This window comes from Lichenostomus cassidix, chromosome 1 (assembly GCF_008360975.1).
Source record: "Lichenostomus cassidix isolate B80296 chromosome 1, HeHo_3.0, whole genome shotgun sequence".
NCBI lineage: Eukaryota > Metazoa > Chordata > Aves > Passeriformes > Meliphagidae > Lichenostomus > Lichenostomus cassidix.
Genome location: NC_139479.1, coordinates 15,775,301 through 15,803,041, shown reverse-complemented (window position 1 = coordinate 15,803,041; position 27,741 = coordinate 15,775,301). Strand labels below are relative to the sequence as shown.

Sequence of the window (27,741 nt, the reverse complement as noted above, 5' to 3'; positions counted from 1 at the left end):
ATGCTCCACTACAAGAGCTAAAAGCCTCCCAGCTGCAGAACAAACTCAGGAATGTGGGGTACAAATACCCCAGTGATTTTAGAAGTGGCTGATCTTGGGACCAAGAAATATTTTAAGGGCTGTTTGAGCACTGCCCCTGGACCTGCAACAGCTCTCATGTCCCTGCTTGCTTCCACTGGGTGACACCTGAATTACAAGTCCCCCAGCAAGTGTGGGGAAGTGATGCTGAGGTTGGGACAGGCTCTGTGCCTTCCTCCCCCCACAAGCATGGGGCTGGGACCATTTCAAGCCAATTTAGAAACCCAAGCTAAAGACCTGAGCTGACTTTTTGTCAGGGTGTGTTCCCCTTTCCAGAGGCAAAGCATGAAAGCACATGAATGCTCCACGCTGAAAGCCAGCAGCAGGGCCAGCAAGGTTTCTCAGCTCAGACTCTGATCTTTCTGAAAGCAGCTGTACTCCTCCTCTGGACCTAAGCTTGTCTAGGGAGCAGGTTGCTGCGTCTGCAGAGCGTGGGATATGTACCAGGCTGGCAGTGACACTCTCTGCAACTCAGGCTCTTTGACCAGAGGTAATTAAAAGCTGCCTCTATGTGGTCATGTAATGACAGACTGTACCACAACACACAAGTAAAAGGATGACAAGTTAAGGTCAAACGGGCAAACAAAGTACTGTTTCCAAACTGTGGAATGCCTCCATTTGCAACTGCCTGGCTATCCTTTTACAGTACCTCTTTCAATGGTATTTACCACCAATAATTCAGAGTTTGTGTTCAGATTTCATGCCTGCTTATTAGGCACGTTCACCTTTCAGAAGTGTATGCACGCAAGCGGAGCTATGTCGCGTCAGAAGCAGTGCTCCTCGTCTGACGGGAACCCAGCTTTCCCCGACACCTCCTAAGAAGCCGGTGCCCGAGCGCACGCACCTGACTCCAGGGAGCGCAACAAGCCCCGCGGTGCCCCGAGAGGTGACACCCGTGGGCGGGCACCACCCTCCGCAGCAGCGGGCCTCGCTGAGTTGGGTTCCCTTCTGCCCCTCGAGACAGCTTCTCTCTCTTGTTCTGCCCACCTGAGCGGCGCTGCCGCCGGCGGGGAGCCGGCCGGGCCGGGGCGAGAGGCAGAGTGCGCCCGGAGCAGCGCTCCCCGCCCGACAGGGGCCGCCGCTGCCGCCGCCGCCCGCGCACCGGGACCGCGGCCGCCCCGCAGCGCCTCCCCGCGGCGGCGGGAGCTCGGCACCGCCCCGGTCCCCCCGCCCGCCCCCGCCCCGCCGCTCTCCCGGGCGGGAGGCTCGGCGGCTCGCTCCTCCTCGCGGCCGCGGGATTCCTCTCTCCGGGTTTTCGGGCCGCCCCTTCACACCCGCCGCCGGAGCGGGACGGCGTGAGAGCGAGCGAGCGAGGCGGCGCGGATGCGCCCCGGCTCCCCGCGGCGGCAGCGGCAGCGGCGGATGCTCGGCGGCGTGGCGGCCGCCCCGCAGCCCAGGAGCCCCGCGCAGGGAGGGAGCGAGGCGATGAGCCGCCCGCCGGCGGCCGCCCGCGAGTGACGGCGGCGGGCAAGGAGCGGCGGCGGCCAGGAGGAGAAGGACGAGAAGGAGGAGGAGGAGGAGGAGGAGGGCAGCGATCCCCGCCAGTGCCCGCGGGAGCCCGGGAGAGCTCCGGCCGAGGGCTCGGCCATGCCCTTCGCCAAGCGGACCGTGGAGCCTCAGCGGCTGTGCCGGCGGCAGCCCGCCGCCTCCGTGCTGGAGGAGAGCTGGGTCGCGGAGCCGCCACCGCCGCCGCGGGACCCGCCGCCCGAGGAGCCGGGCACGGCGAGCGAGGGCGCCGAGGCGGCCGGCGGCGGGGAGAGGGAGGCGGCGGCGGTGCTGATGGTGCTGGACCTCTGCTCGGTCAGCAACGTAGCCCTGTCGCGGATCCTCCGACAGCTCTCCGACGTGGCCCGGCACGCCTGCACCCTTTTCCAGGAGGTCGAGGCTGACATCCAGGGCACCCACCGCCGCGTACGGGCGCTGCACGGCCGCATCGCCGGCCTCCAGGGAGCCGTGCGCGGCCTCGACCCCAAGCAGGAGGCAGTGCGTAAGTACCACGGAATGCGGGATAGATGGAGAGCACCGCGGGATGGATGGGGCGCACCGCGGGATGGATGGAGCGCACCGCAGCCCGGGGCGCCGGGCGGAGAAAGCCATCCCCTGGCAACCTGCCGTGCAAAGTTTGGGGCCAGAGTCGGTGGGAAGGGAGCTCCGGCGGGGCGGCAGAGTGGGACGGGAACGGGCGAGCGCGGGTCGGGTCGGGTCTGTGGGCGCCGCTGGGCGCCGCGGCGATGCCGGCGGGAGGGATGATGTCAGTGGTTTGTGCCTTACGTAAGGAGCTGGCTGGCGGGGCTCTCGGGACGCATCTTCTGCAGCCAAGGGTTTGGCCGGGGAGGGGGACGAGGTCTGTCAGCGGGGCGCCGGGGCTGAAGGAGATGATCCGCCGCACTCGGGCATCTTTGGGTTTTCATCCTTTTCCGGCCTGTCCCCCTTCCCCGACAGATACCTTCCCCTTAGAAGTGTCTCTGAATTCCCGATCGAAACGTTAAGCTCTCAAGTAGAAATAATAAAACCGCTTCGTCGTTACCTAACTTTCGGGGCCATAAAATAACGAAGTTTGGCTAATGACTTCTTTCTGTTTAAAGAGTGGCCCTGAAGAGCAGGGCGGGGGGTGGGAGGGGGGAGGAGCAGGATAAAGATCAAGGCAATATGGGACTTGTGTTATGAGCATTGCTTGAATCCTGTTTCTTCTCCACCCAAGCTATAAAAGCAGTGACAAGCTCTGTAGTCCTAACAGCTGCTGATTTCTGCTGAATATGGCTTGTGTTCACAGCAGTGTAATGATTTTGTACTCTCACTGGTGCATACGCTTCCCAAGCACTTGTGGATATGTATTTTTTATAAACAGGGCTGTGGATTGGACGTCTGGAGTAGCAGGGATTGGTGTTGGTTCTGTCCTCTTAGTATCTCTTTTAGGAAAAGCAATGGCTTGAAAGGAGAATTTGGCTTAGTTTTTGCCTTCTGCTGTACCCTCTAAATCCTGAGTACCTCCAGTAAGTACAGCAAAGTGAGTTTACACCAGGGTAAACAAGACCATACCGTCTTCTACGTGTTTTTAATGAATGTGCCATTTAAAAACTGTGCTCTGGATTTCCTCTTCTTTGGACCATTGTGGAATATACGTAATTTTTCTAGGATCAAAGAAGCTGTCCTGATTAGCAGAATCAAGCCTTAAGTGTTCAATGGTATTTAAGCTACATACTCAGCAGCTGTAGAGTGACTTTGCTGGTGATGTATTAATATACATCAACTGTAGATGAGACCGAGGGAGGCTTTCTGTGGTTTCAGGATGAGTGTGTAATCAGAGCAGAGTGCCGGGCTGTGATTGGAAACTGCAGTGAGAAGGAGGCTTGGCTGAGCTAGTGAGGGAACTGTCTGAGGAAATGAAACTCCTCATATCACATTCTCATCTGTAGGTCTTTTGAGCTGAGTAACTGTGGGTATATACTAATGTAAGTGAGAGCAGAGCTTAGCTGTTCTAATCTGTACAGCTTTTTTTCTTTCTGGATTGTGCAAGTGCAGCTTATTTGCAAATCACAGAGCAAAATCTTGATATTACAGCACAGTTATGTCATCTGCTTAATTAGAGAGTCTGGCTTTATCCCTGTAATGATAAAGGCAGAATCCTTTTTTTTTTTTTTTTTTTTTTGGTGTTCTGTTTTCTTTTAAATCCTTCTTTCTTTGAGAGAGGAGAAAATTTTGGTCAAGATCTCCCCTGCGTTTGCCAGATGTTCCTTCTTCCCCTTGTATACAGCACAGTGCCACTGATAGAGGTGCAGATGTCCTTAGGTCTGGTCAGCCAAGGAATCCTCCACAATGCTGGGCTTTGCCACCAGCCATGCTCCAGTAGGTGTGTATCTTGCCTGCAGCTGTACATCTGCTCAATGCACATCTCCCTGTCCTCATCACTTCTCTCCATGCACTGCTGTACCACATTTCTTAAAGGTGGAAGTTTCAATACCAATCCAGTGTACATGAACAATCAACTTCTTTACCTGCTCTGGCTGCTTTTATTCCCCCTCCAGTACTGGACCAGCAGAGCTGCATTTGCATAGTGCCAAGTCTGAACATCTCAACTGAGATGTGGAGCTGAACGGCACCACTCTGCCCATCATGTCCTCACATTCCCCCCAAATCCACACACACCCACAGCAATACCTCCCTTTGGCCTCCACACCGCTCACTGCTCCCAAAGGACAGATAAAACTGCCTGGCAGGAAGCTGCCCATCTTCCCTGTAGTGTATAATGATAGTGTGCTTTCTCCTCTTTGGGCTGACGCCTCCTCCTTCATTATTACTTTCAGCAAGACTATGCTAATGTTTGTTTTATGCATGAAGTGCCTACATAATTCACTCCTGCAAGTATTACACTCAAGTTACTACACCCAGTTGTTTTTCTGAAACCAAGAGAGCAATAGCAGGTGGTCACATATCTGCCCAGGACCTAACCAGCATCACATTAAGGCATACTGACTTCTGTCTCCTGTGGCAAACATGGAAATAATGGGATGGCCTCAGGACTGTCTTTTGGCTGTCCAGCCCAAATGATACATCTAAGAGTTATTCAGAGCTGGCTGGAGCTTTGGACTTACAACCACAAGGAACAAGTTGGTGACAGGCATGCAGCCACCCCACCCATGGCATGACTGTAATGGCTGCATTGAATTTATTGCACATCATGAGTCTGGAGGGGCTGGGCTTCTTCATGCATTGACCAACACACCATGTACTGGGGTGTTAGCACCAGGACAGTGCAGCCCAACCACATGTTTTTCAACTACTCAGTTTAAAACCACTAGGCTACCTTGCCACAGTGAGACATTCTTCATGTTCCAACTTCATGTGCAACACAGTGATTTGAGAATAATGCTTCTGGACATGCCCTAGATACTGAGCTGTGACTGTGGAAGGCCTTTTTCTCCGTGTCTCATAAGCCAGCTGGATTCTGAGATTCCCCTGTGAATGCACAGGCTGCATGAGGAAAAGGAAATGATGGGCTAATGCCATCTCAAGAGCTGTAGGAGCCAGTGGTTAGAGGGGCATTCCTTGGCCAGAATGCCATTCCTTGGTAATTGCAGAGATGATACCAAGGGGAAGGGGAGCAGGAAAATAGCATATAATACAATTTTGCATAATAATGTTTTATTTTATATTGAAAATTATGTATTATTATATGAAAACATCTATGTTGAATTCAAGGAATATTAAATAATTGAAATTAATTAAAACTAGCTTTTCCCCAGTAATGCTTATCACTACTGCTGTCATTTTCATGAAGCGTTAACATTCTCAGCTCTGTTGCTGTTGCAATGGTGAACATTTGCAAATATATGTATACTTCGCTTTAAAAAAAGTACTTAAACTCCTCTGCTAAGCTACTGGTAAAGGTATTTACCTATGTGTTGCCCTTTGTTTTTGTCACTGTTCAGTGTGATTGGACAACCTTGTTAGGCACAATAAAAGACTGATTCTAGGCAGTCACAAGCAGGTCATCGTCAAAAACTCAAGGTCCCTTGCCTCTGCCTCCCCAGTTGCTGCTTGTCCTTTCATCTTTCTTCTAAGCCTCTGGCCAGCCAGCATCTTGCCAATATGAATTCTTTCCCGTCCTCTGACTGGAAGAGAAACAAGGGTGAGAAATGTTTTCCTGCTCAGCTCCTGAACTAACTACTTTGCCCTTCTGCCACTCCAAGTACTTTACTGCTTTTCATCATGAGCAGCTCCAGGGTCTGCTTCTGAAGCAGAACCATGTGGGAATAACATGATTGTTGTCAGTCTGGCTGTTGCTTAGAGTTTTCTTGTTGCCAGCAAGGGCACTGAGCAGTGTGGTACTGCCCAGTTTTATTAATAGATGCTTGATTATCTTGGTAATACGGAAACATAGGAGAAGTGCTGGACTAGTGTGTAGACTTGGGACTCAGTACGTCTACAGTTGTTTGGAAAGATGATTTCTCAGTCTAGGGGACTAGAGATCTGGCAGTTTAAGTGGAATATTGTACTTTACAGAAACTGTTGATGTAAGCCATCTTGCTTTCTGAATAATCTGCAACAACCAGGCAGCAGATTTTGAAAGCCCTAGCTAATGAGATCCTTTTTGCACCCTGGCATCCCAGAGAATTCCACGCATTCCAGGCTTTTTTTTCCAAAAGCATCAATGTGTTACCAGTAGCCAATCTTTGTAAAAGCTGCATCATTTCCAGCAGCTGCCTGCTGTATCTTCATTGCTCCACTTTTCCATTTCTGATTTTGCTATGTGCTAACAGTTAGTGATGCAGCTGCTTAGAAGTGTGGGGATCTCCCATGTTACTCTGCTCTTCAGAGGCCCCTGGATTTCTACACTGAGGTCCCCTATAGGATTTTCTTCTTTCCTGAAGTGTCAGTATTGAGATAAAAAAGACAGCTCTGAACTGATTCTTTATAATTTTAGGCTCTGCATTAATTTATTCTGTTTGATTGAAATTGGTTACTGAGAACAGCCTGGCTAGTTTTGCTCTTGCTTTTAGTCTCTTTTGTTGTGCTTTTTAGGTGGTTTTGTTTTGATTTTGTTTGGTTTGTGGTTTTTGTTAGTGTGGCTTTTAACCACACTTTTTTTGAGTACTGCAGGGAAATGTTTAATCCGTTATAAGGTTTTCATGTGTTTTCTGCCACGATCCTACCATTTTTACAAAATATATATTGGACCCAAAGCTCATCAGATAATGCATCTCCTCCTCCTTGACTTAATGTGCTGAAGTATCAATTGCTGTTGAAACCTCATGCTTCTATCTTAGAAGTCAGTTGCATTGTAAGGCCATCCCAGGCTGAGTGTTGGTGAGCCTCCTTGCCTTCTTGCAGGGAGACACATAAGACCTTAAGAGTAGATGCCATCTTCAAAGAAAATAAAAGTCCAAGTTGGGAAGACAAGTGTTGCACTTTATCTCAGCTTCTCAAAATCCTTGAGATTTAAAGTGCAATTTTCATTGTATGGACTTTCTGTGGTAGTGAGGCACAGCTGTAGGTCTCCATGAGTTGGATACATTTATGCAAAAGTATCTCAGATACTGCTGGAAACAAACCAGAACAGATTCCTAGCTTCCCTCAACTCTGTATTATAGTCCTTTATAGTTAATGAGCCTATATAAGTGTGAGGGTAGTTACACTTTTAGAGGTATATGCTAATGTAACCTGGGACACATGAAGCAAGAGGATGTAGTCAGAGCTCCCTTTGTACACTGGAATTATATTAATTGGCAAGTCCTTGTTGGGTGCAGAATAAAACCTCCAAAGAAAAGCAGCTGTACACTGGATGTAGTAATCCATCACCTTCAGCTTTGTGTCCTTTACCTGCCTGAATGGAATGACACAACCTCTTCAACTGTCCTTTTGGAAAAGGAGAAAGGCTTTTGGCTTTACTTGCCAGGTTGGGTTTCTCGGTGTACTGGTCACTGTGTACCCATTTGTGTTAGAGAACTCACCTCTCTGGTGCACTTGCCCATACTTTGCCCATGAAAGCAAATAACCCAAGTTGTGGGTGTGGGAAAGTTGGAGAATTTCCTCAGTGCATGGTTTCTTCTAAATGCAGAGGATTGATGGCACATTAGCCCAGTGGAAAGGAGCGTGAGGCCAAAGCATGGGCTTTCCTTCTTACCTTTACTGCTGTCAGAACAACAAAGGGACAGAGGAAGAAAAACCTGCTCACTTAAGGATCCCATCCCCACTTTACCGTAACATTTGCTAGAGCACCATTAGCTAGAGTACTGTCATTTAGGAGAAAAATGCCTTATCTTTGTTTACAGAGCAGTGATAGCAGACCTTTAACACAGGAACACGACCATTCAGAGGCTTGGCTTGAGGCATTTTTTTCGCATGCATTTAGTACGTGATAGAAGGTAATGGGATGGAATTTGTCAGGTGGCTTTGGCAAGGATGTAACTTTTTGGAAGTTGGGGTTGTCACCTTCAGTCAAGTTAGCTTGTGGAATGCAGACTCTGGTCTCTTTGCAGATAAAAGCATAGTGTAAAATCCTTTGTCGTGCCAAGGCCAATGAGGTGCTCAGTGGAAAGGCTCTGAGAGCTCAGTGTTCAGGTAGACTCACTAGACTTTATCTAGCACAGCCTGGTAACAGATGAAGAGCAGACAGCAGTGGTTTTCCTCTGAAGCCATTCCTTGTTATACAGGTGTAAATCTTGTAGAGTTTTGCTGAATGTCATTTATTTGGTCTTCCATTGGTGTAGCTCAGAAAGCCTTTGTCTGTTCCACAGCTCCTTGCTTGTCATTCCACAAATAGCACTTAAATGAATGTACTAGGTTTGAGTGGTTTGAGATTTTGTTGCTAGATGGAGAGCCTGCCAGTTAAAAAGCATGATACCAAAAAACATTCAGTGCTTGATTTCCACCTCACTGCAGCTACACAGCTGTGTAATACCATAGTAGTTATTGGAACTTCTTTCTGGCTCATGCTCAAGAGCCAAGCAAGAGACTCCAGTGGGTTTATTAGAGATTCTGCTGGAAACATTTTAGCTCCTTTAAGACCAATGAGGTCTCCTTTGCACAGGAGCAAAACTTCAGAGAAGATGGAACCAGACCTGTAAAAGACATAGACTTACTGTGGATCTAGTGGTTTGACAGAAATACTTCCTACAGCCCCTTTAAAACTCCATACTTCTATTTAAAAGCCTTAATGTGTGTGTTCATACAGAAACATAAGATGAATGTTCCAGTGGAATCAGTGGAGTCATTCCTGCTTTTGGTTAGTTCTCCTGCTCATACAGGAGAGATATGGTGATTAAGAAATTAACAGACTCTGATAATGTACTGAGGGCATGGGGAGGTCATTCACCTGTTGATTCAGATGCATAGGAGACGTTAGTTTTCCTTTATGAAAGATGAAAGGCCTGGAGTGTTTCCAAAAAACTCTTGCACAGCTCTCAAATGTCCTTGGACTGAGGGAAGGATGTGGAGGAAGGAAATATAAATACCCAGTTTAAGGGTGCTATTCAGCTGCTGTTCTGGATCATCAGAATCAGGTTCTGTTGGCATTTCTTACATAGATTTACCTATTCTGAGGTTTCTGTTTCAAGGATCAGATTAGGCTGGTCTGGCAGAGATGTGTAAAGCTGTGCAGAAAAGGAACGGGATCCAGCTCTTACTGCTCCCTGCCATGAGCTGGTCCCAACCTCTCCTTCTGCATTCAGGCAAAAGCAAGACTTCTCAGGTGTGTCTGTTTAAAGCAGCACCTGGCTCTTCCTCTTTTCAAACTGGAGAGCAAAATAAAACTGGTGTAGGCTTTTTAAAAAGCCCCTGATCTGACACATTTCCTTCATACATGTTGTACCTAAATAATCAGAGACCCCCAAGGAGCTCTTAATAGGAATGTTACAATACCCAAAGTGGGGAAAAAAATAGGACCAGCTGATGTGAGTAATACACATATATGTTATAAAAGCATTGTTGCAGGGTTGTGTGGTCTCTGGAGTCAGAGAGCTGGGATTTTTCAAAAGCCACTCTTTCCAACCGCTTGGCATCTCCATGTAATCGGAGGCTGACATCAGACTCTCGATTGGAGCTACTTGAGCTATTAGGCTGTGAAGAGCAGAAACTCTCTGTGTTACCCAGTGTGTATGAGGGGGGAAGGTTTTTTTCACTTCCTTTGATGTATAAGCATCAAGAGAGGGAGTCTTCGCTTCATTCCTAATTGCTTCTCGTCTTTGAATTTATATACCAATATGTAAGTAACTGCAAAGGGAGATAGCAGAATTTATAAAAAGTTCAAAAAGGCAGGGCTTAGAGCATGATTAAAATAAAAGATAGCATACAGTGTATGCTGTTTTTAGCTGAAATATCTCCCTAGAATACTTTCCATTTACATTCTCATTATATCTAACTGCTTCTAATGCACTGCTTAGTTTAACAACTGGCATGTTTTTAGGGTAGATTTTATAGTAGATATACACCCACTGTGTTCTTAACTTGAGACTTTAAATTGCAGTATCTGTATTGGACAATCTTTTCTTATACCTTCTTGGCTGAAGGCAGGAAGAAAGCAATACTGATAGGAACCTAATTAAGCCTGTAGTCTTATTACAGCAGGAGCTGTGTGCTTGAAATGCTGCTCAATTCAATGAGTGCTGCGTGGCACTGCCATGTTAAGTCCCAGCAGAGAGTGACATATTTTTTTTTAATAGGATCCCTGTAATTCTTACAAAGCCACCATGGTTTTCTCTTTGTTTTCAGCTGCCAAGGCAGTTGGACTTTGAACTACAGCCACTCAGACTGAGTCCCTGAGAAGGTTTGGAGGAGACGCCGTGCGAGTGTGCATGTGATTAAGGGAATGAGCATAGGGCGGTGTGTCTGTGCTATAAATATGCACAGAGCCTTCAGGCCTCTGCAGCTTTGCCCCCTGCCTTGTCAAAATGTGTTTTGTTGTCTTGACAATGTTTGAACAGAGTTTTAAGTTGACCTGGAGAGAGAGTGAGCTTGGAGGGGGAAAGGTGTTAATTCTTCTCGAAGATGTGTGTATCAGTGGCTGAAGAACTGGGTCATTTTAGGAGCAGAATATGCAAGGTGCGCTGAAAAATTCGTGTGTCTCCAGGGGCTTTGGATTGCTTTAAAGGCAAAACTGGGCTCTCTGTGCATGCTCAGTTTTGCCTGATTTTTTTCTTCTTTTTTTTTCTGCCACCTCCAAAAAGGCATTACCAAGCATTGTTGTCTTCAGATGCCTATATCTGTCCACAATTGCAGAAATCAGCTCTTCCGGATGATGCAACTCAAGATAGGCAGCAGTAACTCAGTGTGATGCTCAGAGGCAAACTTCTTTAAGATGGTATATGTTGCACTGCGTCTAGTACTTAGTGAGATATGATAAGGGACAATTTAATTTTAAGTGAAACAAGAGATTAATTATGATTTAATGCTTAGCATGCAATTCAGAGTGGGTCCAAAGAATGGATGCTATGCAGTTTCAGTTTTTCTCCCTGTAAGGTTTATTTATTTGCATGAAAAAGAGGGCCAGTTCTTGTCATAGGCATGGGCTTTTCTTTGGTGGAGTGGTTTTTGGTGAAATGTTGTGTACAGGAGAGGAGAGTCAAGAGATGTATATTAATTTCTAAAAAAAGAAACCATATATCATGGATTGACCACTGACTCTCACAGACACTGAAAGCCACATAGCTGTGCACAGCCTAAATTTTGAATGCGAGCTTTTTTTCCCTCTTGTTCTTTTGGGGGGTATGACTTTCTCATACTTACCTGAAACCACTTCTGGCTGCACAATGCAGGTTCTGCTGCTTCATGCTGTACTAAACACAGCTCCCCTGGCCTTCCTGTACCCCAGCAGTTAAAATCATCACAGAGGCTCCTATCTCAGCGCACTGAGGAGATCTCCCTTCTTGGGTTAACCGTTCCCTGCAACAAGTATTGCTGCAGGAACCTGAGGTCTTGGTCTCTCAGAAAATTGCCTGAAGTCTTGCACATGGTTAGCATCCCAAAGACAATTTTTCCCCATAAATTGGATTATCCTGGCAGCACTGTTTTTAGCCTGGTTTCTTATCAAAACAAGTATTAAGGAATAGTATGCACTGTGTGTATAGCAGAGAAGGGGGTGGGTGTGGCTGGGTATCTCACACCAGCCATTCAGAAATTTTATATCTGTTACTCAGCTACAATTTCAACTACATTGCCACTATGTAGAAATCATAAAAGAGGCTACCAGGTAAAAGAGAGGACAGATTATTCCCACTGCATTTGGAGGAAGGGCTTGTTCTTTATTAGAAACTAGAAAATCCAGTGGGGAAAGAATCCCATATAAATGTTCCAACCTAATAAAAAAAGTGCTCCAGTTGGAGTTCACATTTACTTCAATGTGAAAGTCAGTCTTTGCATGACATAAAAGCTGGAGAAGACTAGGCTTCATTAGTTCCACTGCTTGCAAAACTGGTTGTTCATATTCCTCTTTCCCCTGTAGAATTTCTGATTATTTCTTTTCAATTTCAATTTTTTTTTTAAACATATGCCTTGAATGACTTTCATTTTGGGCCACCCTATCCTTTACTCCTCTTCCTGTGGTGGTTTCACAGGGGCTATATTTTTACTTCTGTCTTAATAGCAAAGACAACCCCCCCTCACTCCCTTCATGGTGTGAATGAACAGTATTAATTTTTACTACTGTGGTTTATTCTCCATTGATTATCTTTAATGTAATGCTGTCTTGTTCAGTTAATAAACTACCGTTAACTTGCTAAGATGCAATTATCCCCCTCCCCCAAACATAACCTGCTTTTAATAGATGTTGTAAATGCACTCATTGTGCCTGGCACATTAAAAGCACTGGTTTAAGTTCCTGTACTTTCAAATTGCACTCTAGCTGAAGTGTATTTTGTGGCAATTGTTACTCTGCTAATAGTATAAAATAAGTATCACTACTTCATTGCTTCAGTGATATTTTTAGGCCTCTGTTACAGCTGCCACAGGCTTGATATAGCCTTGGTGCCCAGACAGAGGTTGGATAAGCTGTGCTCTGGACAAAATCCTCCTAAGGGAGGCTAGGAGGCTCACCTGAAGGTTTATCATTAATTCTCTGTTGCTGTTAGCTGATGTGAATCAGTGTCCAAATTGAAGTATGACCCAGGGTATTTACCAGTTTCTACTGCAAATGTTTTTAGGGACCTCTGTCAATACTATGCAAAATTTAGAATGCAATTCTCTCTGAGATCCAACAATAAAATTATCTGCCTACAGGTATGCTATGGAAATGAGCACCTGTATTTGAGAAGTGCTATGTCTGTAAATGAGTGAATGGGTTACAGCTACATTCAGCAGATATAATGTGACTATTCATTTATGAAATTGTCCAAGTGGAACTTAACACAAATTATTAGTGTAGATTAAAAGTATTTTTCATTTATCTGCTTGTTCCTAAGAACCCAGTAGAATGGCAATTTGTTAAAGAAAATAGGAGGGAACTGCAAAATATCACAGCTGAGGCTGATTATTTCTTTTCTGAATCCTGTTTGGCTTTAGATCTGTCTTGATAAGCAGCATCTTGGACTGTGAGACTAAAAGGTTCTGTCATCATAAAATGAGTAAGTGTGCTCATTTTCATGCAGACATTTTTAAATGGCAATTGAAATAGAGGTTTTCCTCAAAGAGGAAGAAAAATAAGAAGAGGTTCTTCCTCAAAATTCTGTTTGTCACTAGAGGAGGAACACCTTTGTGTATACACATACACAGACACACACACACATGTATATATACACAGAAATGCATATCTAGATAGAGGACAAAGACCAGTGGAAAGATTTGACAAGATAACATTGGTCATTGATATTAGAAAAGCTTGGTAAATGGGAAAAGAAATTTACAGCCACATTAGCAGCAAACTGGTCAAATGAGAGAAAATATTTAGTACTACAGTTGTCATTACAGAGGTAAAAATTAAAGGTAACTGATGTATCTTGTCTTTTCCTTGTTTTGACTTTTTATCTTCATCCAAAAGCATCTCATGGTTGAGTTCACTTCCTTCCCATCCCCTACTTCTCTCAATGGATGATCAGTTTGGGCTCAGAGGTTGTGATGATATTGATGGAAACTCTTCTACTGAATGTAACAGGTGATCAGAAGTGAGGTACATCTTGCTTAGGGATGTGGGAATTCTGCTGTTTGGTACTTGCATACTTGCAAAAGTAAAGACTTTGCTTTTGAATGAATTGCCCCTGCTATATTACAACAAGGGTTGAAAAATAAAAACGTAGAAAAGTCAAGTTAATGAAATTAAATCTTCCAGGAAAACAGGTGGGTAAGTGAAAGGTAAAGTGATGCAAGTATCCAGAGTCATTTGCAATGCACTGAAGGAATGTGTTGTGTTTATTTTTGCAAAGAGATGTCTCCAGTGCCTTTGTTCCCTTTTGAGACAGTCCAACCTTGGGCTTGTTAAATATGTCTCTACAGAAGTTGGCACATACTGACCTTGTTTGCTGCAGTCTGCTCTTCTGTAGCTTCTTGATTCTAGTGGCATGAGCCAGATGGACAGAGCCCTGGAGCTAAATGCTGGATAGCATAATTAAGTGCTCTAGTATTGAAGGCTGGAGCTGACTGAGACAAACTTTGGCTGATACTACAATATTTCTTTGTCCAAGTTACATCTCCAGTGTCAAAGTAGTTCTTGGTTTTTTTGTATTCCTTGGGTATGAGGATGTTAAATTTCATACCAATATTATTTTCATTGACATGATACAGAGTTCTCTCTACTACTTTGTGCCCTGATAGCACTGCAGGAATCTTTTACAACTTTGTAGAGCTTGTGGAAACTCACCTGAATTTTCCTTTCATATCTGTAGGACCTTTTTTTTGCTATGTTTTAGGGTCCTGGTGGTCAGTTGTGAGTATCATGTGAATCCTGCTCCCTGGAACCCCCATGCCAGTGTGGTCCTGGCCAAGCACATCGTGGACACTGGAATGTGGTTTATGAGGAAGCATAGCAGGTAGCTTTTAGGGTGACTCAGCTGCTGTCAGTGGCTGGTAGGTGTATAGAACAGACTCAGACCCATCCAGGCGCTGAACTCCTCCTGAGTGAGCTGAGAATGTTTAGTTTTGCAGGCTGGAACAGAGGAGGAGGACCCAGTGGCTAAAATACTAGTGCTTGGGAGACCTGGATTCATCTGCTGGCTTTTCATGGGAACTTAGGGGAAGGTTGTTTGTGGCATTCAGAGCACCAAACTTTAGCACTCTAAACTTTGGGCCATCCATCCTGTTCAAAGGTGAGCCTGTCTTTCACTTTTGAGCAGAGTCCTTAAGTTCTGTGAATGTCACAGTGTGAAGTGGGAACTGCCACAGGCTCTGTGGCACTCTGTTCCCAGATCTGTGGCAGAGTGACAGCACATCCTTCCTCTCAGAGGTGTTACCACACAAGCAGTGAGAGAGAATTGGGTTGTGGGGTGATAGATACACGACACACAGACCTATTTTGTAAATGTCAGGCAATTTGCAAGGCTGAGACCCTTCCACATCAGGAGTGCTTCTGTCCTTCATGGGCAAATGTTTTCAGGTGCCATATGAAGGCAGTACCCCCAGGTGAGATTCTCAAGTCTTAATTCATCAAGCAGGAGTCTTTGTCAGAGAGATATGCAGCTCTTAGTCTGTGAGGACTAACCTTAGGTTGGGCTGAGTTTGCAATTGCCGGTCTTTCTTTTGAGGCCTGGCTCATAGAGGAGATTGAGCTTTCTTACATTACAGACAGCGTGTCCTGGTTAATTACAGTCATGTAAAGATGAGGTTTTACCTTGGGACTGGGTTTAATTAAAAATGGTGCTGGGAAGTTTATTAAACATCTATGTTCTATCTGGGTGCCAAGTGCTAATGCTGGTTTTCTTCAGGTGCTCTCCCAGCTTCAGTCAAAAAGGGCCACCTGAGCTTGACATCTGCACTAAGGGAGAGGGAGAACAGACTGTCATTCTCTGTCCAGCCTGGTTTGAGCCTGGCAGCCCATTTTTCACAGCTGGGGCTTGTGTCTGGGCTTTGGGGAAAGGTTTGTGCAGGTAGTAGTGCCAGAGGAAAAGTTGCAGTGCAGAACATAATGCTTTCGCTGTGGGGTGGAAAAATCATGATCATGCATGTGAAATGTGGACTTAGAGGAACTTTGTGTGGGTGGTCTTGTTTTGACTCTTTCTGCCCCCTCCCTTTCCCTTCCTGCTCATGTATGCTGAAGTCTGTCATCTATTTAACTTGAGCTTTTCTAATAATCCTAGATAATATACAACGAAAACAATAACAAGGTGCCTGGATATGCAATCCTTCTGAACTGCAGAAGCCACAAGATCTCCTAGACATGCTTTTTGTTAGTACTGGCTTGTGAGAGACGTAGCACTCCATGATGCCCATCTGTTAGCAGCATGTTTAAATGTGATTAATGTGAAAGTTGCAAGAATTGCAATAGCTTTTGCTAATCTACAAGAGAATCTGTCACTGTTAATCTCTTGCTGTATTAAAAGCTTAATACAGTAAATCTAATGATATGGAAAGCTGTAGTTTTGCTTTTGTTACCATCACCTTAGTGTATTATTAAACTACTATTTCCATAGTTCACAAGCATAGAGGGAATGTAGATATCATGCACATGCAGAAGAATATTTAAATTATCATTTAAGGATGAAGTTTCTCAAGAAAGAGATGCTCCAGCATAAAAGGATTTTGGGGAATATTAAGTTTGACTGGTATTCCTGAGGGAATGTGGACAGAGCAGGATGTATGAGTAGTCAGCCCTTTCCCAAAATGCTGGTAGAGGCTGGGAAAGTCACAAGCAGTGTCCTGATGTGGTTGTTCTTTGCTGTGCCTGGGTAGACATGAGAAATAATTTTTGATTTACCCACCCATGGCAGTAGACCTGCCTCGTTAGCGGTTTAATCAGAACTGCTGCATCTTTAACAGAGATGATGGGCAGGATAAACAGTGTTATGGCACAAGCAGGGACTGTCTCTGGGAGCAGGCTGACACTTCAGGAAGCAAATAGGGGAGGACCCAGAGAAGGAAAATTACTTTCTTCATATAGCTGCTTATGTTAGAAAGGATCAAAGAAACCATAATGAGTCAGTATCTTTCTTTTTCTTTAAAGGAAATTTCAGAAGAGTGATTCAATTAAATAGTAGTTTACTCAAGATCTGCAGGTGGCTTGTAAAGTGTAATCAGATCCCCCTTACCTTTTAAACCCAGATCTACAGCTTTGTTCATTTTAGTGAAGGTGGAGATCTTCATTCTTCGATTTACAGTGGCAGTTAGGTAGAGGAGAGGGCTTGTTATAAAACTTCTTGGTTTATGGCATGATTACAAGGTGCTTTTGTTTCCAGCAGGGACGGCAATAGTGCTTTGGTCAAAACATTTCAAAACTGCTTGCAATCTGTTCTTGTAAGATCATCGAGCACTGTAGGACAAATTGAGACCTGCCTTTCAGTGAAACACCCCCTTGCTCCATCACACACAGCATCTTCACAGCTGCCAAGCAGCTTGTCCACTTCCACTCATTGCAAAAAGTCAAAATCAGGTCAGATAGAACAGTGCTGTCAAAGGGGTAGTTACAGAATATATATAGCTGCAGAAATCAGACTGGACTCTATGGAATTTTCTGGTTCTTCTGTGTGCCCCTCTATGATCCAGTCTTTGAAGCATTTAAGAGCTAGAGGTGCCATGATTAAAAGCTTCAAGGACCATGCTTTTTCATTTACCCTCTGAAAGGACAGGCATCAATTCCACTGCTCTGAGCCATTAGAAAGACTTGCAGGGAAGATAGCCTGTCAGTCAGACTGAGTGCAGTAAAGGGACTTTCTCCCTTTTGTGGTAACATGCACATTGTTGAAGTTCATTTTTGGTCCCCAAGGGCTGCTGTGGCACACCCTGCACCTCTGAGTCTCACTACTGCTCCTGCTTTTTCTCCTGTGAATTGGAGAGTGATGCCCAGTATCCTCCATCCATTCTCGACAGGAGAGTCGTCTGCCAAAGATTTCAGGTAGTGGGCTGAGGTGAAGGTCATACAGCATCTTATCAAACTGGGAGGCTGCTTTGCTCTGCCCCCTCCCCTTAGCTCTTTGGCAGTCAGAGACTGTGAGCTCACACTGTGAGAAATTCCAAGAGCTTCTAGAATGGTATTTCAAAGCCTTTGCAAAGCTGTACATGATAGTGTAAAATCTGTTTACAGGAGTTCTCATGGATCAGCTCCTTCCTGTACTCATGGTTGCAGGGGTATCCCTGGAAAAGGGCATTTTTTTCATGATCTGAAAGAGTCTTGGAAACAGGGAGTAAGGGGAAGGAGGATTCAGCTGCACCTTGAATGCCTTGCTGTTTCCTTATGCTTGTAGTTCACTTTTTAGCTGTTAAAACACGTAGGAAAGAGGATTCAGTACGCAGCTGTGTATGTGTTTGTCTTCCGTGAGTGCCTGCTCAGGCAAAGCAAGCATGATTCAGCTACTAGTTAGTGCTGATGTACCAGAATTGGCAAGCACTGAGCACTCCTGCTACTGGATCTGCCCCAGTTGCTTGATGTGCAGCGATGAAGGGACGAACATTCACCAATGCTGTTGCACAAACAAATAAGTTAATAAAAAGCAGCTGATTGTGTCATTGTAAGCTGTAGAAACTGCAAAGCAGCACTGAGATTATTTAAAAACAGATGTTCTTATCTGGAAACTCCTAGAAACCGAGAGTGGTGAGGTTTTTTGGGGGAAAAAACCCACAACAGGATAGACACAAAACAAACTCTTTACCTTGTCTTTAAATGATTTCATGGTGAGGACTTTTATAAGAGTTTTTCTCTTGAAGCCTTATCCCAGGTCTGAGTTTGACAGCGAATTTAGCTTTGGATTATCTCGGAGATAATTGGAGCTGCTCTGCCATTCTCCAGTGAGGGAATTAACTCACGAGGAAAAGCTTTTTTAAGGGGACGCACTGGAAAGAAAACGCTCTGTGAAAACTAGAATTATACAAACCAGCTGTCTGGCCTCATATAAAATTATCCTGGCCTTTTGTACCTTCACGTAAGTGGTATTTAACCCTTGCCATCATTACCGCGTACTGCTGAGACAGATGAACTCAGCCGATGGCTGAGCGGGCTGGAGACAAAGCGCAGGCGGATGCGATTGTGAGAGGACGCGGGGCTGTGGCGGGGCAGGCCGTTAGTTCATTATTCAGGCACACAAAGCTTCCCGCCCTCATGAATCACTTCGGCTTGGCTTTTTTTTTTTCTTTTTCTTTTTTTTTTTCCCCTGCATCTATGAGGGAGCTCAGTAAAAAGACTGGGCATACGGAGCAGTCACAGCAAGCTGGATCGTTTCCACTTATGTTTCCCTGCTCTTTGGGGGCAAAAGCTGTTCCAAGCTTCTGGCCTGAGGTGTACTGAAGGTGCCCCTTCTGCCCCATGCTCCCCAGGAGCTGATGTGGTGCAGGATTGAGTCCTCTGCCCATTTCCCTGGGGAGAACGTGGTTTTCTTTTCTGCTGTGGAAATGAGCCCAGACCTCTGGTGCTGGGTGCACACAGTCTCATTCTTAACTGCTTCCACAGCTAAAGGAGGACTCTGTTGGCTGTGGCCAGTGGCAGGAGACATAGATTAGCATCCCCTTTTTATCAGCTGATAAGAAAAGCTGTGGAGCGGTGTCCATGCACATCCCCTTCAGTAGTTGTGAAAACACCTGAGGATGACAGCCGGTTTGGGATGTTATATTGAGCCTTGCTGCTGCTGGAGAGGAAGTGAAGTGCTTCTGTGGAGGTGTTCCAGGGCCATGGAAACAAACACATGGCAGTGTTAGTGTTCCTGCTGTAGCAGTGGAGGGAGCAGCACAGGGTCCCTCCCATCCTAGGCATGGGCTGCTTCAGGCTGAGGTAGCATGGAGAGAGGGCTCAGGGGAGGAAAAGATTATGCTTTCTACCATGAGCCTAATGGCAATCCTCAAATACTCAGAAAAATAGTTTTGATCAGAAAATCATGGCTGGTACCAGATGGTTCAAGCAAAGTGTAAGAAGTAGTGTAGTAAAAAGTAGTAACAGCTGCCCACACATGAAGCTTTATCCTAGAGAAGGAAGGTTTGGCTTTGACAGGTCCTTTGAAGCATGAGCTTCTTATGTGTTGTTTGTTCACTCTGTATGTTGTCATTGCACGTGCTACTATTAACTGAGCTGGGTGTGTGGCAGTTTGTTTTTTTTTAATTCTTCCTAAATTCTTGGCCTCGGTGATGAAACATGGCCAGCAACTCTGCTGGTTACCTGTGTATTGCCTTGGAACTCTCTGGAATTAGTTTAATTTCTCTGAATACCCACTTGTTCTTGCATTACAAAGCTGTATAATTAAAGAATCCCGGAATTCTCTCTCTGTACTATTCATTCCTTTGTGTATGTCTTTCTTGTGCTCTTATATCTAAATTAAATACATTAGACCTCTCCAGTGTCTTTCCATCTGTAGATCTTTTCATGCCACTAATTATTTTTATAAGCTGCTTCTGGAGCTCTTTTCTTTCTCAGTATCATTCACAACTCAAAGGAGGCTGCAGACAGCAGTATCCTTATATGTGTGTACTGGGAACTCCTTTCTCCTCAGTTTCTCTCTCCATCCTCCCCATTTTTCCAGGCTCAGTGCTGTAGCCTTCCCTCACTAAACTTGATGACTTCAGCCATTGTAAGTGAAGAATACAGAACCCTTCATTTATGTGTATTAATCTGATAAGTGACTAAAGCTACAGGCCTAAGCATCTTGGTGAGCTGCCATATACATTTGCTAATCATTAACGCAGTTAAAAGACTTTCTTCTTTATTAAAAAACAAAGTATAGTCTTTAAAGGGCAGTATTTTGCAAGACGAGAAAGCTGTGTTTGTTTTGAAAGGAAGATTTATTGGGATGATATAATCCGACTTGTGCTATCTCCTCACCTGTTTTTCCTCAGGGAGACCATCAATCTTTATTAACATTTCTAAATCAAAAGATAAAAATGATAGACAAATTCCAGAATGGGATGAAAATGCTAACAAGAGCTGAAAGAGAAATCCCTTTCTTTTAATACCTGCTGAAATTGAATTCAAAGAGGATCTAGTTCACTATAGATGTGTGTGATCTGAGAGAAGTTTTGTGGCTTCAGCCCTTTGTAACACGAGATCGGACAGAAAGAACAGTGGTGCGTGGGTCCCATCTGGAAGGATTTATCATCTGAACTCTTAATGCTGGGCTTGCTTTTTATTTCTCCATCTAATCTTTTTGCACTTACATGCCTCACGTGAAACAGCTTTGAGTGGGTCCTGGACTTGGCTGGGTCCAGCTTCTCACCTTGCTTTACCATTTCCTTCCCTGAGCTGCCTTAGCACAGCTGATGCTTTCCTTATCCTTCAGGCTGTCCCTGCCTTTGGCCTTTGCAGTGCTGGCTCCAGCACAGCATTAGTAGGCACAGCTAGATGTTGGCAGTTCTGTCTGGAGATGAATGTTGTGCTGCAGTCCCAAAGCTAGCACAGGCTTGGCAGAACTTAATTTTTTAGTCCCCTTCTTTGTGCCATGCCTGCACTGCCCTGTGAGGCCCTGTCACTGCTGGGGACACACTGAGCTCAGCAAGAGGGAAAGATGGATATTGTCAAGTAGCCTTCACTTTCTTACAAAAGTGGGCTCATGGAAAAGATGCCCAGTGTACTTTGAGGAGGGGAGGAGACCTTGAAATGCATTCAAAGAAAAATGAGTCTTTTTAAGTGCATGGAGGATGAAGGTTGTAGAGAGAAATTGTCTCTCAACTAGCATTGGAAGGACATTTGCTGAAGAAGCAGCAGTTAGGCTTGTACTGTTGAAGTTTGCTCTCATTTCAGGAGAACACTTTAGTACAAGTCACACACAGATGTTTAATAGCTCATCTGGTCTCTGAGGTCTCTCTTCCCGCTGAACATAATCTGAAATCCTTGCTGTGCAGGCAGAAAATAATTTGCTCCATGAATTAGGAAGAAAATTATAGATGAAAAGGGTTGTTTTCAGTAGACAATGCACTGGTGCCTGTTTCAGATAGAAAAGTGGTCAATCAGGCTGAAAAAAAATTTCTTTTAATATTCTCCTTCCCTTTACTTTCTTCACTCTCACAAAAAGTAGTCTTGTGACCCCTGCAAGGGAAAGCATGCAGCTTGTCTGACTGTGGTCTTTAACACTCTTCGAGCATGGCAACCTTATCTGTAAATTCTAACATCTACAGATACATACATGCAGGTTAAATATCTATTCATCCATATATTTAAATTGTAATATCTTCAATTATCAGATTTAGTCACACATTTTAACTTCCTTTCCAATAGTCTTTGCAGCTATTTGTAGTTTATTGTATAGGATAAAAAGGGCAAAACCCAGGCTTTTTCTTACTTACAGTTAAAGGGTATAACTGTGATCCAGTGACTGATTTTCTTTCTTGACTCACTAACCACAAATTTATCCACAGATCTTCAGCACTGAACTACACTGGGTCAGGGTTGGAACTGTGGGCTATATTGGAGAATCAGAGCATTTTCTGATTCATTTTTCCTTTTTGATCTAGTGCAGTATATTGCCTGTGTTGAAACTAAACAGAATTGTAATCTCTAGTGTACAGCATCAATTCCTTTTTCAAATAAGCTTTGAATAACAAGATATAGTTACTGTTGACATTCAGTGAATAAAACATTTTTTAAAATACCTAATAAACAGAAATGTCTGATAGTACTCATTTTTTAATACAGAAATGAAAGAATGACTTCTCCTAAGGGAAATAAGACACTGTTTGGGAGTTCTGGAACAACCAACCTATGTGCAACAATGCAGCACACCCTGAATTTGTGATGTGTAACAGAAGTGTTTGCAGAGCAGAACTGCCATATAGAAATGAAGCTGATGGACCTGGCTCACATCATTCCTATAGATGCAATTGTTGCTGGGTGGTTTGAGAGTAGTCTTCTCCAAGGTAATCAGGGAGGTAATTTCTTCCCTGGTTGGCTCTTCCAAACACCTCTGTGTACTCATGATCATGCAGAAGGTGATGTTTGGGAGCAAATGAGACAGACATAGTCCTATGGTTTAGGCTTGATGTACTGCCTTTGCCATATGTTTTTGGAAAAAGCCTTAGCCCTAATTACTAGTTTCTCTGTGAAAGCTGGTTTTAGCAATATAAATTTTGTCTCAGATGTGTTTCCTAATATTGAATTCCAGTCCAAAACCAGGAGACAGGGTTTTGTTTGTTTGTTTGTGTTTTGTTGGGGTGTTTTTTCCCCCTCTGGAGAGTTGTAAAATGTTCATGTTCTTTGTGTTGTGAGCATTAATCACAGGGTGGCGGGTGAGGGAGACTTCTTCATGGGTCAGGCTTTGCTGCTGTGGCTTAGCTTGCCAGTGCAAAGATCCTGTGAAATTGGAGGAATTTCTGCTGACAGTTTGAGAGGTTCTAAGGTGAGGAATGGGTTGAAGCACAGCAATTGGGACTAATCTGTTCTTCTCTAGGCTTTTTGCTTTGGAAGGGCATGACCTCCAGTGCATGTGGACCATTGTGAACACACTGAGTGGATATATAAAATGTGTCTGGGAAAGAAGCAACTTTAAATGAAGTGTTCAAAGGCAAGTAAGAGAAAGATTGGAATAGACACAGGAGTCCCAGAGAGGACAGGTGCCTTGTTTTAAACAGGGGATGTATATTTTACAGCAGCAGTCTTGGCTGATCTTTTCTTTCCGTCAAATCTTAACAAGTGTTGATCTTTACACAGCACTACTTATGGTTTAATTAGGTTCCCATGTTTGTCCCAAGGTCTGAAGGGAAATGGAAGAGGTATTCAAAATTCTAAATAATATGATTAGAAATTGGACTAGCCTGAGCAGGTAACAAAACGTGCCTTTTCCTCTTCGTCTCTCTCAGGAGTGCAGCGGCTGGTGGGGGGAAATTTACTTCTTATGATTGGGTGACCTGATTTTGTCTCCCACTTGCACAACACAGCCTCTTGTAAGAAAACAACTAGTCTTAAATTCATACATAATTTCACAGCAGGGAGACTGAGTTTAAAGATGCAGATTTCTGTGTATTAAGAAGCAGAAATCTGTTTTGAACCTTTGAACTTCCTTTGTTGTTTAAATGGCCACCTACAGAACCCGTCTGCAGAGTGCCAGTGAAACACAGTAGCTGCTTTTATATGGAACAGTATCTTCCCCCTCCCCTCTCCTTCTCCCCTACTTTCTGACATGAATGTAATACTCTATCCTTGTAACACACTAATTATGGAACTTAGGGCCTATGTATGCCTAGGCTATACAGTAGCAGTAAATGAGGGTATATTCTGCTAATCAGTGATACTGTGCTTGGGAACAGTATTATCTTTCTTTTCTTGAGAAAATGAGCTACTTGCTTCATTTTACATGTTTTCTTATTGAATGGGAGCTCAGTTAGTAGGTACAAGCCTCCTCCTATCTATATCAAAGGGGCTAATGTTTATATCTTTGTCTTCACATGTTTTTTTCTACAATCTGGAAACTTAAGAAAGCATCAAATATACACACCCTACTGTTGCTGTCCTCTATAATTAAGTGCTATAAAGGTAAATTCATGTTGTGAATATTATTTTATAGAGCCTGTGCTTCTACTTTATCTTACTGGCCAAAGCCTTAATGTAAAGGGCAATGTTTGACAAACGTGCTGTGAGTAACTCATGTGAGTATCAGCAAGAAAATTAAACCTGTGTGGGATACTTTTCTTCATATAAATGACTTGCTCAACATTCAGCTTTACAATTTTGCATGTTCCATGTCAAGAACAAACCAAAAAAAGCTAAGCTCAAAGAATCACCTTAACTGTAAGCATGTGGAAAAACAAATTTTGTGGAATGGATGATTTGAAGATAAAAAGGCTTTAGTCCTTGTGGACCTCAGTTAGCATATACCTGTGCTGCAGAATTACATTCTTTTACTTCACTTAAGCTAAGGTAAAATAAAGAAAAATACCCCACTGGGAGGATTAACTCTTTCACAGTTTTGTTCTTGTCCCAGTGTTGATGTAGAACTGGATAAAGTGGTGTTCTAGTCCTGCTGGGGATCTCCTTGAGTGTGACCTGTCCTTTGAAACATTTTGGGAGATACTGCAGGGAGAAAGTGTCTGTCCTGTCTTGGCATGGAGGCAAAAGTGATGTTAGTGATGCTGTCATGGCAACTTGCTGCAGTCTGCAGCTAGGAATTAGTTGTCTAGAGCCTGAGTGGCCTGAACTCCTTTATGAGATCCCATGTGCCATGGCAGAATAGCCACCAACCAGCAGTCACCAGGGCTTGTGGATTTCTCATTCTGATGTCAGGAGACACGTGGGAGGGCCTTTCAGAAGGAGCTGTTTGCCCTCAAAGGGTAACTTTGCTTGGGAGATTGTTAGGCTGCATGCAGCAATGATGGGGGAGGGAGGATAATGTCTGCAAATTTTCATAGGGGAGGGAGGCTGGTGGCTGGTTTTGGAATGTGGTTACAAGGGTGGGGAGTGGGGCTGCATCCTTGTGCAGACCTAAAGTCAGGCTAGGGCTGTTGGTTTTCTCCTGCATGCAGAGACACAGTTTTGTGCTCAAAACACTGAAACATTAAGAGAGATTGCTTTGCAGGAAAAAAAAAGTGTGTAATTGTGCCGCTTGCCTCATCTCTGTGGAAATTAGTTTGATTGTTTTTGGACCCTTTGTCACTGCCTGACATGAGGAAAGAGTGGATGGTCTAGGAGTAGATTGTGGTCTCTGAAAGATGAGAGTGAGGGAAACAGTGAAGCTGAGAGTACACTATAAGGTCTCCATTGCTTTTAAGTGTAAACTGTACATGAGAGAAATGCATTGTGCCAAGCACACTTTGTTAAGTGTGCAAATGAAGCTAAGATATTCTGTTCTCATCTTGTTAAAACATTGCTCCTGAATCCAATTAACAGCTATTTTATTAATCGTATTCATTTTGTGCATAGGCTGTACTGTTCCAGGGATGCTGTTAGTAGCTGCTTGGAAAAACACTGATGGAGGAGGACCTTGTAAAATGGCAGATGAACTGTTGCTCTTGGTTCAAGGCTTGCTGACACTCTGGACAGTGTTGACAATTCCTGGGATTTTATTGACTGTCTTGGACTGCCAGAAAGTAGAGTCATATGTGCATTTGAGCATTAGCTGTCCAAGTTTAAAAAAAAGAAGTTACTAGCTAGTCTGGTTGTAAACATGTGTATTTTGAACTCTAGAGGTTCACAGCTGTACAGGTAAATACAGAGCACTAAAATACCATTTATAAAACAACCCATGGAGCCCTGGTACTTCTGCCTAGTTGTTATGTATGCAGACTCTGTTTTAGGAGTCAGTGGCATTTGACTACAGATCTCTGAATACTTGAACTTGGCAATAATGGACAGAGATTAGCATATGAGCTCCCTTTTAAGGTGATTTTACTTGGAACTGATCTCAGCATCTTAAAATAAATCCAAAACAAAAATAAATGGTGGGTTGTCTGTCTAGAGGACTTCCTGATAAGCATACTGCTATGTTTTCTGCAAGTGCAATAAGAGGCAGTTTTCCATCCTACTTAAAGGAACTTTACTACTGCATTCACTATGTATACTTCCATAGGGTTTTTTCCCCTCCACTTTTTACAGAGGACCTCCTGGTAGATTTTGCTGTTTTATCTGGAAGTGGTATTTTTCCCTGGCAGTGATAGTACCTTCTATTTTTGCAAAGAAAGTTAAAAATTATAGAAGAATAACAGCTAAAATTGGTTGAATTGAGATATTTTCCTCTCAGAATTGGTCACTGCATATGACAGTGCTTAGATCTTCTCTTGACATTTCTCCTGTTAACTCATTTCTAAATGACAGGAATCTGGATAAATGCTAAGGAGCGGCAATATTTTTAAGTTTTTTTTTGTCTAAAACACTCCTCTTTCATGCTTGTGATCTCTTAAGCTACTGAATAGACTTACTTAAAACCTATCTTCATTTTATGATTCAGAGGCTGCATATTCTGTGACCAGCATTTCATATTATGCATTCCATCTATCCGGAAATAATGTGATAAAGGAAGTGAGGAATACTGTCTGGTTTTGATAGCTATAAGTTTACTTCTAGAAAACACAACTCAGTGTTTATGTCTCCATCTGAATGTATTTTAATAAGGGAGTTGGAGCAGCACCACCATCAATACCATCGTCCATATACAGATTGAGTAGAGCAGCCAGTGCCTTAAGGATTAGACTGTAAACAGATATGTTTGGTTATGTCCTTAAATCTGTCTGTTTTTCTATTTCTTTTGATCTAATGAATCTTAAGGCTTGTGAGCTTGGCTTCAGGCTCTAAAATACAAAGGCTTTTAGCACAGCAATTGATAGTAGGAGAACAATAACCGTTTTGGATTCACTTGGAGCCCTCTCCTTCTTAGCATTAATACCATTAATTTCATTCCAATTTTGTGGCATGTGCTGCCCTTTTTTGTCTCCTGCAGAGCTGCAGTTATTAAACCAGAGTCAGTTTGCTCTCCCGTCTCAAGGTTAGGCTATATCTTCCCTCACTAAATTGGGATTTCTGTGATTTTAGTCATTCTGTTCAGCCTCCTGGTTCAGCTCCACTATGGCAGGCCCTGTCCCCAAGCATTGCTGGCCATGCTTTCCCATGCATATCACATGTCATGATGGAAATTCCTCACTTGGTGGGGTTTGCACATAAGAACCTAAGTGTTGTCGAGTCTGACTGAAGGCCATTAAAAGCAGGATCTGGAAGCCTGCTGATTGCAGGAGGCACTGGAGCAGGGTGGCAGTGGAAAGAGAACAGGTGAGAAGGTGTGGGGAGGGAAAAGGGGTCTGGTGCAGAATCAGGAGTATAGTGTCTCTCCTAAGTGGTCAGCATGTCTGTTCTGTTTTCCACCCCTTTGAGAGGATGGATTCCTGGCTGGCCACACGGCACAGGATGTGTGGGTTTATCTGCCATAAGGTATGCTCCATGGCTTTCCAGTGCCCACTTTTTTCACTTTCATTGCAATGAGCACTTGAAAAGCAGTTAATGATTTTAAAAATTATCTACTCAAGTGTGTCAGGAGTGCATTGGAACATAAGCGATATTTTCTCAGCACTTAAATGTATTTTCACAATTATCACTTTCATTGGCAATTTAAAGCTTTTGTAGCCCCCATGTCATCAGGAGAGCTCTTTCACTGTCAGTCAGGGGGACTCTTGGGGTAACTCTGGGATATGACTGTGTTG

General features: G+C 44.0%; 1 protein-coding gene across 3 annotated transcripts in view; it reads left to right on the top strand.

The window, feature by feature from the left end:
* The first annotated feature begins 1,351 nt into the window (after positions 1-1,351).
* The window catches only part of NHS (NHS actin remodeling regulator), a 248,995-nt gene continuing 222,605 nt past the window's right edge, over positions 1,352-27,741 (top strand). For all 3 annotated transcript variants that reach the window (XM_085051442.1, XM_085051452.1, XM_085051434.1), the window contains exon 1: positions 1,352-2,065. In XM_085051442.1, the coding sequence (XP_084907568.1) occupies positions 1,666-2,065 (400 nt within the window). In that variant the 5' untranslated portion in view covers positions 1,352-1,665. The remainder of the gene's footprint in view (positions 2,066-27,741) is intronic.